This window comes from Rhinolophus sinicus, chromosome 17 (genome assembly GCF_057876585.1).
Source record: "Rhinolophus sinicus isolate RSI-liver-muscle chromosome 17, RSI-T2T, whole genome shotgun sequence".
Classification (NCBI taxonomy): domain Eukaryota; kingdom Metazoa; phylum Chordata; class Mammalia; order Chiroptera; family Rhinolophidae; genus Rhinolophus; species Rhinolophus sinicus.
Window position 1 is genome coordinate 213,410,104 of NC_142517.1, and position 11,914 is coordinate 213,422,017.

General features: G+C 45.9%; 1 protein-coding gene across 1 annotated transcript in view; it reads right to left on the reverse strand.

Moving 5' to 3' along the window:
• Nucleotides 1–11,914, reverse strand: part of THAP4 (THAP domain containing 4) — a 48,412-nt gene that overhangs the window by 34,772 nt on the left and 1,726 nt on the right. Inside the window, exon 2 of the mRNA XM_019711671.3 lies at nt 9,982–11,096. Coding sequence (XP_019567230.2) covers nt 9,982–11,096 — 1,115 coding nt within the window. The remainder of the gene's footprint in view (nt 1–9,981; nt 11,097–11,914) is intronic.

Sequence of the window (11,914 nt, forward strand, 5' to 3'; positions counted from 1 at the left end):
TCCTAACTTCGAAGGCGCTGGTTCGATTCCCACATGGGTCAGTGGGCTCTCAACCACAAGGTTGCCGGTTCAATTCAACTCCCGCAAGGGATGGTGGGCAGTGCCCCCTGCAACTAAGATTGAACATGGCACCTTGAGCTGAGCTGCCGCTGAGCTCCCGGATGCCAGTTCGACTCCCGCAAGGGATGGTGGGCTATGCCCCCTGCAACTAGATAACGGCAACTGGACCAGGAGCTGAGCTGCGCCCTCCACAACTAAGACTGAAAGGACAACAACTTGAAGCTGAATGGCACCCTCCACAACTAAGATTGAAAAAGACAACAACTTGACTTGGAAGAAAGGCCTGGAAGTACACACTGTTCCCCAATTAAGTCCTGTTCCCCTTCCCCAATAAAATCTTTAAAAAAAAAACACAAAAAAACACACCCTATGGCTAACATCATACTTAATGGTGAGAAACCAAAAGCTTTCCTACTAAGATAGGAACAAGGCAAGGATGTCCCTCTCACCACTCATTCAACATTGTACTGGAAGGCCTGGTTCATGCACTAAGGCAAGAAAGAAAGTAAAAGGTATACAGATTGGGACCGGGGTAAAAACAAAACACCTGTCTTTTACACCTGAAACTAATATAATACTGTATGTCAACTGTAATTGAAAAGTAAAAACAAACCAAAAAAACCTGTCTTTGTTTGTAGATGACAGGACTCTCTATGCAGAAAAATGCCAGAGAAACCACAAAAAAACTAGAATTAATAAGCAATTATAGCAAGATTGCAGGATACAAGGTTAACATACAAAAGTCAACTGTTTTCCTATATACCAGTCATAAGCAATTGGAATTTGCAAGTAAAAATACAGTAACATTTACTGTAAATACATTACACCAAAAAAAAAGAGAAATATTTGGGTATAAATCTAACAAAATATGTAGAAGACTTATATAAAGAAAACTACAAAACTCTGAAAAAAGAAAATATAATAAATATAAAAATATAAGAAAATATAAGAAGATCTACATAAATGGACAAATATTTCATGTTCATAGATGGGAAGACTCAATATTGTCAAGATGTCAATTTTTCTCAACTTGATCTATAAATTCAATACAGTCCCAGTCAGAATCCCAGCAAGCCATTTTACGGCTATTGACAAACTGATGCTAAAGTTTATGTGGAGGCAAAAGATCCAGAGTAGCCAACACTAGCACTGATAGAAAAGAAGGAAGACGGAGAACTCACAGAACTCACAGTATCCTATTTCAAGAATTACTAAAAAACTACAATAGTCAATACAGTGTGGTATTGCAAAAAAATTCAGATACGTCGATCAACAGAACAGGCAGAGTCCAGAAACAGATCCACACTAATGCAGGCAAAGGCTGATTTTTGACAAAGGAGCAAGGGTGAAACAAGTGCGATACAGGGCAACCGATACAAGGGCCTATGCAACAAAGGTGCTGGAACACCTGGATGACCACACTCAAAAAACAAAAAAGAAAGAAAAAAGGAATCTAGACACAAACCTTAGACCTTTCACAAAAATTAACTCAAAACATATAAAAGCCATAAACACAAAACGCAAAAGTATAAAACTTAAAGAAACATAAGAAAAAAATCTATGTGACTTTGGGTTTGGCAACGAGTTTTTAGAAACATCAAATGCACACTCCATGTAAAAAAAAAAAAATTGGTAAATTGGACTTTGTTAAAAAATGTCTGTTCTAGAAAAGACACTGTTAAGAGAATAAAACAAAAGAGGCTAAAAAGACAAGCTACAGACTGGGAGAAAATATTTGCCAAAAAACCCGAGGGCCAGCCAGTGGCTCAGGTGGCTCAGGTGGTTGGAGCGCCATGCTACTAAGCCGAGGTCCACCAGTTCGAGCCCCACATTGGCCAGTGAGCTGTGCCCTCTACAGCTAAGATTGTGAACAACTGTTCTCCCTGGAGTTGGGCTGCCATGAGCAGCCAAAGGTCGGTGTGAGCCTCCATGGGCTGCCGCGGGCTACTGTGTGTTTCCAGGAGCGGCTGGTGGCCAGCATGAGCGGCCAGCAGCCAGCGAGAGCTGCCGTGAGTGGCTGAATGACAACTGGCGACCGACTGCCTCAGCCGGGGGAGCGCAAGGCTCATAATACCAGCATGGGCCAGGGAGCTGCGTCCCACACAACTAGACTGAGAAACAATGGCTTGAGCTGGAGTGGGGTGGAGGGGGTAGGCAGAAGAAGGGAAGGGGAAGAAAAAATCCAGGGGCCAGCCCCGTGGCTCAGGCGGTTGGAGCTCTGTGCTCCTATTGCTGAAGGCTGCCAGTTCGATTCCCACATGGGCCAGTGGGCTCTCAACCACAGGGTTGCCGGTTCGATTCCTCGACTGCTGCAAGGGATGGTGGGCTCCGCTCCCTGCAACTAAGATTGAACACGGCACCTTGAGCTGAGTTCCCGTGGCTCAGTTGGTTGGAGTGCGTCCTCTCACCCACAAGGTTGCTGGTTCGACTCCCGCAAGGGACGGTTGGTTGCGCCCGCTGCAACTAACAACGGCAACTGGACCTGGAGCTGAGCTGCACCCTCCACAACTAAGATTGAAAGGACAACAACTTGACTTGGAAAAAAAGTCCTGCAAGTACACACTGTTCCCCAATAAAGTCCTGTTCCCCTTCTCCAATAAAATCTTAAAAATAAAATTAAAAACAAAAACAACACCACAAAAAACAAAAATGCTGTACCTGTCACCCTCCCTGTTTCCTCCGTGGGCCCTGGTTTTGGAAAAATTCATGTTCCTGACCCATATTTCTATTTCATACATTTGACTTGAAAAATAGAGTGTTACATTATTATCACAGTAATAAGTTAAAACAAAAATGGACTTGTGTCCAAAATACATGGAGAATTCCTAAAACTCAGTAAGAAAGTAAACAACCCAATTTAAAAACAGGCTAAACATTTTAAGATGAACAAAATCAACAAACCTTTAGCTAGATGGATTAAGGAAAAAAAGAGAGAAGACTCAGATTACTAAAAACAGAAATGAGAGTGGGGACATTACTACCAATTCTATAGAAATAAAAAGGATTGTAAGAATTGTATGCAAACAAATTGGATAACCTAGAGGAAATGGACAAAGCCTTAGAAACACAAAACCTACCAAGACTAAATCATGAAGAAATAGAAATTCTGAATAGACCTATACTGAGTACAGAGATTGAATCAGTAATCAACAATCTCCCAACAAAGAAAAGGCCTGGGCCTGATGGATTCGCTGGTGAATTCCATCCAACCATTAGAGAACTAATCCCAATCCTTCTCAAATGTTTGCAAACAATGGACTAGGAGGGAACAGTTCCTAACTCCTTCGTTGAGGCCAGCATTGCCCTGACACCAAAGCCAGACAAGGAAGAAAAACTACGGACCAACAGACCAATGTCGTCACAAACACTGATGCAAAAATACTTAACAAAATACTAGCAAACTGAATTCAGCAGCGTATTAAGAGTAGCACATACCATGATCAAGTGGGATTTATTCCCAGAATGCAAAGAATTCATCCAACACATAAATATGAATCACTATAGTCTGCCACATCAACCAAATGAAAGGAAAAACCACATGGTCATCTAAACTGATACAGAAAATGCATCTGACAAAATTCAATACCTTCCTGATAATAAAAAGCTCAACAAAAGAGGAATAGAAGAAAACAACCTCCACATAGTAAAAACCACATATGAAAACCCCACAGCCAAACTAATACTCAGTGATGAAGAGGGAAAGCTTTCCCTGAGATCAGGAAGAAGACGAGACCACTGACAGCACTTCCACTCCCACAGCACTGACGCCCCAGCCAGAGCAATCCGACAGGAGAAAGAAGGGAAACAATCTGTTTGCAGATATGATCTCGTGTAGAAAGTAGTAGAGACTACACACACACACACAAAAGCTGTTAGATCTAATAAATGAATTCAGCAAAAGCAGGACACAAAGTCAACACACAAAAATCAGCTGAATTACTATACATTAACAATGTACAACCTGAAAAGGAAATCACAGAAACAATTCCATTCACAATAGCATCAAAAAGCATAAATTACTTAGGAATTAACTTAACCAAGGAAGTGAAAGACTTGTACATTGAAAACTATAAAACATTTCAGAAAGAAACTAAAGAAGACATAGAAAACAGCCCAGAAATAAGCCCTCACACATATGGTCACATGATTTCTGACAATGGTGACAAGACCATTCAACGGATCAAGGACAGTCTTTTCAACTAACTGTGCTGGGAAAACTGGATATCCACACGCAAAACAATTAAGCTGGACCCTTACCTAACAGCATATACAAAACAATAACTCAAGGGGGCCAGCCCGGTGGCTCAGGTGGTTAGAGCTCCATGCTCCTAACTCCGAAGGCTGCCGGTTTGATTCCCACATGGGCCAGTGGGCTCTCAACCACAAGGTTGCCGATTGAACACGGCACCTTGAGCTGAGCTGCTGCTGAGCTCCCAGATGGCTCAGTTGGTTGGAGTGCGTCCTCTCAACCACAAAGCTTGCCAGTTCGACTCCCACAAGGGATGGTGGGCTCCGCCCCCTGCAACTAGAAAATGGTAACTGGACCTGGAGCTGAGCTGCCCCCTCCACAACTAAGATTGAAAGGACAACAACTTGACTTGAAAAAAGTCCTGGAAGTACACACTGTTCCCCAATAAAGTCCTGTTCCCCTTCCCCAATAAAAAAACAAAAACAAAAAAACACAAAACCCAATAACTCAAAATCGATCAGAGACTTGAATGGAAGAGCTAAAACTATAGACCACTTAGAATAAAGCAAAGGACAAAAGTTTTATGACACTGGATTTGGCAATATTTTCTTGGAGACGACACCAAAGGCACAGGTAACAAAAGAAAAAATAGACAATTTGGAAGCTTCATGAAAAATATATTTTTTAAATTTACATCAAAAGGCACTATCCTCAGAGTAAAAAAGCAACCCACAGAATGGGCGAAAATATTTGCAAATCGTATTTCTGATAAGAGACCGATAATCTAAAATATATAGAGAACTCCTAAAACGAAACAACAAAAACCAAACCACCTGATTCAAAAATGGGCAAAGGACTTGAATAGACATCACTGATGGCAGGAATGTGAAATGGTGCAGCCGCTGTGGGAAACAGTGTGGAGGTGCCTCAAAGATTAAACAGAGTGACCATGTGACCCAGCGACCCCACCTCTGGGTGTAGATCGAAAGAATAAAGCAGGGTGTTGAAGAGACATCTGCACACCCACGTTCGCAGCAGCATCATTCATAACAACTAAAACGGAGAAGCAGCCCAAGTGTCCAAGGACGAAAGGTGGTCCATCCATACAAGGGAGTATTACTCAGCCTTAGAAAGGAAGGAAATTCTGACACCTGCTACGACACGGACGGACCTTGAGGACATCATATCAGTGAAATAAGCCAGGCACAAAAAGACAAATACTATACGATTCCATGAATCTGAGGCACTTAAAGTAGTCAAATCACAGAGACGGATATTACAATGGGGGGCGCCAGGAGCTCAGGGGAGGGCAGTTGGGTGTGTTATTGTTTAATAAGAACAGAGTTTCAGATTTATGAGAGTTACAGGGATGATGGTGGTGATGGCTGCACAACAATGTGAATGTGGGATTAAAAACCACTGAAGTATACACTTAAAAATGGTTCAACGGTAAATTTTTGGTTATATGTATTTTAACCCAACATAAAAAAAGGGGGAAGAATGAAGTGAGCTATAAAGCCACAAAAAGATACAGAGGAACCTTAAATACATGTTGCTAAATGAAACAGTCCAAAAAAGCTACATACTCCAGTATCCATCTATTTCAATTAGGTGACATTCAAAAAAGGGCAAAACTATAGACACAGTAGAAGGATGAGAGGTTGCCAGGGACAGCAAGGGAAGGGGTGGATGGGCAGAGCACAGGGATTTTTAGGGCAATCCACCTACTCTGTATGAACCAGGACTGCAATGGTGGAGACATAAGATTACGCATTTGTCAAAGTGCAAAGACAAGCCAGTGAGCCTTAACCTAGACACCTAGTTGGTAACGACGTATCAACATTGGTTCACAGCTTGAAACCAATGAACCACACTAACACAGGTGGTAAAGCAAGATGTTACTAACAGGAAAGGTGGGGGGCGGGGCGGGGGGAAGGAATTCTCTGTGCTATCTGCTGAATTTTTCCGGAAATCTAAACTTTCCCAAAAAATCAATGAGAAGCAGAGAATTAAGTAGAAATATAGATGAAACAAGAATATCAAATATTGATAAAGGTTGAGGCTGGGGGAGAGGTACATGGGGGCTTATTATACTTTTCTGTGTAATTTGTATATGCTCAAGACTTTCCACCATGAAGTTTTTAAAACACCAGATAAATTCAGAATTATAAGTGTAATGAATGAAAGAACGAGAAATAAACAGTGTTGTTTTGAAGCAAGTATTCAATTACTGATGAGAGGAAATAGTAGATTCATATTTGATGGAGAATGTGGCACGGCAGGGGGAGTGACAAAGAAATACCAGAAGGGAAAGTATGTTCACCCTCACTGGCCCACAGACATGCCCACACACACCCTGACGGCACTGTCCTACCCCTGGAGTTAGAGTGGACTCAGGAACAGAGTACCATGTCCCGTGAGAATGACAATCCACACCGGATTTCCAGACGTCAAAGGGGAAACTGAGATTGGAACCCCAGAACCCAGCGGCCCAGCACTCCCTTCCAGGCAATCTGTCTAAACATAAAGGGATTGGCTACAGATAACGGACTGAATCACCATTTGTCCAGTCCCTTCGACAGAAACCTTACAAAATGATCAGAAGATCCCGACTGGTGAAGGCATTCTGGGAACAGCAGCCTGGGAACATCAAGCGAGCAGACACTTTGAGGAAGACGTCAGAAGGAAACAACATGGCAGCCGCTCCGGGCAGACCTTGGACACCAAGCCAGGCGCCCACCCCTCCCACCACTGGCCTAGCCTCCTGCACGCTTCGCCTCCACTCCCAGCCAGGGACCAGCCTCACCCAGGACACAGCAGAGGCACAGACAGGCCATTTGCACCCAGGCAGCATCTGCCCCTTGCTCCCCGCCTCCCCCCAGGCCACGGCGCCCAGCCCAGCACGCTCCTCTCCTCACCTCTCCCTCCAGGCTACAGCAGACACCTGCTGGCTGGTCTCCACCTTACAGATAAAAATGTCCCTTGGAGCCATGCTCCCTTTGGCCCACTGTCCACTTTTCCAGTTCCACTTCATAACTAAACCTCTCAAAGTGCCTTATCACTGTGTCCCCCGCCCAGCTCCATGCCCACCCCTCCAAGGATACTACAGTCTGACCCTATGTGGCCAAGTCCAACCATCTTTCCTCCACTCTGATCAGAGCTGTATCCCACCCAGCCAAGCAGCGCTCCCACGTGGAACAGCCTTCCCTGGTGGCCCCATGCTCCCGCTTCCCCATCTCCTTTCCTAGAGCCTTTGCGTTGCATGTCTCCCAACACGACCTGCTCCTGGCTGGGCCCAGCCCCTTCTCCAGCCAGTTTCTCCAGGTAACCTCACTCAGTTCCATGGCTTTAAACACCTGTGACCTCACCCCACACTGCAGGCACGCACACACCTTCAGAGGTCCGCTGCTGACCCCTGGCGTCAACACTTAAGGAGTATCTCAGACTCAACGCCCAAAATTTTACTGTTCTGTGAGTTCCAAAAAATCATTAAATATCTCTCCGAAGGGGGGAAAATCTGGATACAATAAATAATAGTGAAAAAAGTAACCAATAAAATGTATACTGATAACTAATTATGGTTGCTTGGAGGGGAAAAGGAGAATATGGAATTAAGATCCCAGAGGGTCTCGCCCTGGGAGTGGAAAGTGAGGAGCTGGGAAGGCAGAGCACAGGTCATCACCTAGCAGCATTTATGGACAGACAGGTGTCCAGGGCTGTTTTTAACAGCTGAAAGACATCCACTAGGATAGGACAAGAAAAAGCCTATTAAATTAAAAATGACATAAAATGGCAGGCCCAAATTCCAGCTTATCAATAATCACAACTGTAAATGGATTAAATTACTCTATAGACGAAGGCTCTCAGACTGAGTTAAAATACAACTATGAAATACAGGGATATAAAAGGTTGAAAATAGGAGATAAAGAAATAAGACTGTAAATGGGACCAAAAGGGTTTTCCACATTGGTAACAACCAGGACACTTATGCCTCTGACAACAGGGTCTGGAAATATAAAGCAAAACTGGGCCAAGTGGAAGAAAGGGAACAAGGAAAACAAGACATGAAGTGGATGCAGGAGTTAGGAAACAGACCTGTTGACTAATACAAATAAGCCAGACCCAGCCTCAGCCAGATTCAGAACAATGTAACCAACTCCAAGAGAGGATACATTCTTCTCAAACCACAAAGAAGTACCCACAAAAACAGACTGATTTAAGCCACAGTGAAATCTCAAAAGATTCTCAAAAGCAGGTCTCTTTAAATGACCATATTACTGGATCTTAAAGCAATAAAACTTAAAAATACTTACAAATAAATTAGCCCCCTCCTCCAATCTATCCACTTGAAAAATGGTCAACACCATTCTAAACAACTTGGGGGAAAGGGGGTACCAGGACTGAATCAGAAACCAGAAATGAAGGGCAATTAGAGCAACGTGTGGCACATCCATGGTGAGGGGCCAAAGGGACTGGAGACTGAGCCTCAACTGCAGGCATCGGGAAATATAAATGGACATGAATGACCTAAGCATTTCCCGCCAGCGCCAGAACCACAACAAAATGAAACTGAAGAAAGTAGAAAGAAGTGAGGATTAATGAAGCAGAAACAGCACTGCAGACCTGATCAGTGGAGTGAAGAGCAGGTTGGGGGCGGGGGGGTGGGGTGGGGGGGGAAGACCTGTAACAATGACAAACTTTAAGACTCTGACCAAGAGGAACAGAAAAAAGTTACCAAAAAGTAACCTCAGGTATGAGAAACTACAAACACAGCTTAAAAAGCGCAGGAGAATACAGTGTGTAATTCCCATCAGTACATCAGGGGTCCTCCCCAGGAAACACGCAGGATGGGTTTTGTTTTTGGTTGTGCTAATGGCTGCTGTCCTGGGGGGTCCAGGAAGTCCTGAACAGCCGGTCACACAAGATCCTCTTGCCACCTGAAGTGTTCATTACAGCTCCGAGAAGACAAACATTGATCCAGATTAAATGGACAATAAGCAGGAAAAAGTTTTCCATGTATCTGTAACAGGCAAAAGAGCCTATCCTCAATACATAAAGAACATCTAGAAACCAATTTCTACAAGTACTAAACAGTAAAATTGAGGCGAAAGCAAAACATAGCTAATAAACATATATAAGATATATCCAACCTATTTGTAGAGGCACAAGAGAAGTATGGAAAAGTGTATAAAATAGTCTAAAAGACTGCACACCAAATTTTAATAGCAACAGAAATAAAGTTGGGAGGCGGGTAAGGAGGGAATTTTCGCCACTTCTTAGCCTATGTAATTCTGTAGTGTTTTAATTTTTATGTAAGAAAATGTATTCTACTTGAAGAGATGTTCAAAATCTTAAAGAAATTATGAACATTCAGGATGATTTAACTTCCAGGATGTTACAACCCCAATGGAAAAAATCTCCCCATGATTTTAAGTCTCCCATCATTTCTGACAGTTTACTACATCTACTTTAACGCTTAGATCCTAATCCAGTTGGAATTTCCATTTGTGAGGGGTCCACCCCAGAAGTTGGCTTTCCCTGTCCCAGTAGAAAACCAGCGTTGGGCACCGCTGAGCCTCCTGGCTTTCCCAGCCCAGTGACCAACCCCAGGGCTGCAGAGCGCCAACTGCCCTGTGGTGTGGGCTCCTTCCACAAGGCCCAGCTGTGGCCAGAGGCCGGCAGTGCTGAGCCCTCCTAAGGGACAGGCGGGGAACCGAGGCGCGGGTACTGACCGCGGCTGGGGGGCGGCAGGTTGCTCGGGCGGGACGTGCCGGCTTTCTGCAGCTCGTCCAGCTTCTCCTGCAGCTTGCGCACCTGGCTGTCGGAGCGGCTGACCCTCTGGCGCAAGCTCTTCAGCTCGCCGTTCTTTTTCTCCACCTGCTCGCGCAGGCAGCACACCTGGCTCTTGCTCTGCCGAGAGGAGAAGCAGTAGGAGTGCAGCGAGTCGATGAGCCTGCAGGCCCCCGACGCCGACAGGATGACCTCGTTGATGGACATGGGGCTGGCGTCGCTGTGCTCGCTCTGCACGGCTTCCGCCGCTGGCTTTGGGGTGACGTCTGTCGGAGGGGCGGAGGGGCTCTGGGAGGGCTTCTGAGGCGTTGCAGTCAGTGAGGAACTTGGGGGGCTCTGGGCCAGGCCCTTCTCGGGACCCAGGCTGGTCCCACTGCAGCTGGGCTCCACATCTTTCTTCAGCCTTTTCCGGTCGACAGGCTCTCGGGGAACAGATGGCCTCTCTCGAGTGTGCCTGGAGGAGAAACTGTACGAATGAAGTGAGCCAATAAATTTGCAGGCCCCAGACCCTGGAGGTGTAAAGTCATCCTTGGAAATGCCACTCTTATCCACCAGGCCCCCGTCGGGGGAGGTGGCGCTGTCATCGCCAACATTGCCAGCAGGTGCACTTGCTGCTGCCCGGCTGCCTGACACTGTGGTGGCCAAGGTGTCGCCTGGAGGTCCCTGTGGAGACTGTCGCGCCCGCTCCTCACGGGCGGCCCGCCTGGATTTGCGGGACTCTGGCTTTGCCATCGGGTTCTCACTGGACGACGACGAACCTGCAGTGCCTTTCCCGTCTGCTTCACTCGCACGTCCCCTTAGGCCCCCAGAGGCCTTTCTGCTGTCCTTTCTCCTGGTGCGGCCATGGCCTGCAGCCCCTCTCTTCTTCTCAGGCAGGTGGAAGATAGAGGGCACGGCCGTGGGCTTGAGCAGGCGGTGCTGGTCCTCCAGCCTTTTGGAGAAGCTGTCTTTGGTGAAATGTTCACTACAGAGGAAAGAATACTTCGTGGGGGTCCAGTTATCCCTCTGAACAGCCTTTAACCACTGGATCAGACGTTTCGAGTCCTTTAGGGGGAACCTGCAGGAAAAATGACAAAGGAATTAGAAAAAAATAATTACACATCTCCCCCTAAAATGATCAACTATTAAAGAAAAATAAGAGTTTTGCAAACACCCAAACCTATATTGACTTTGCCCACTTAAAAACGGAGTCAGGATTAAAGGAACACCTTTTGTTTGCAAGTTACTACCGAAGAGAAAGATGAACATTGTTTACCCTTAAAGAGCGTGCAGTGCTGGGGCCCACAGGAGTGAAGGGAGACAGCTCCTCCCAAGCTGTGATGAGCAGGGGCATAGAATGTGCAGAGGGCCGAGTGTGGGGAGCACAGGATGGCTTCAGGACCCCCAGAAAGAGTTCCTAGAAGCTCACAGCTGACCAACCTCCCAGTGTGCCTGGGATGCAAGACACTGGGTGCTACAAGTGGTCCCCCTATTTAGAAGCCAGACCAAGTGTCGGCCAGCAGAGATGGAACTAGAGGCCAGAAGAGCACCCCAGACGCCCAGCAGGGCGCCGGGCCCCAGCTGTGGCTCAAGCAGCTGAAGATGGGAGGGTGTCTCCAAGAGGTCAGATGCAAAGGTGTAGCTCTGTGTTCTTCCTATACTTCCGCGTCCAGCCTCTGGAAGATACTGACACTTAAGCGTTTCTTCTCATTAAGGCAGACCTTAGAAAACTCTGACCATACTGTGCACGTGGGGGCCATCTGCCCCACTGGAGGTCATCTAACCCACCTGAAGCCACTGTGGACGAGGACGAGGACGGGTGGATACTCGCTCCTCAGGAAGTTCTACACAACACGACCTTCTTAACTTCCTCAGCGTTTCGGGAGCCCATTTCCC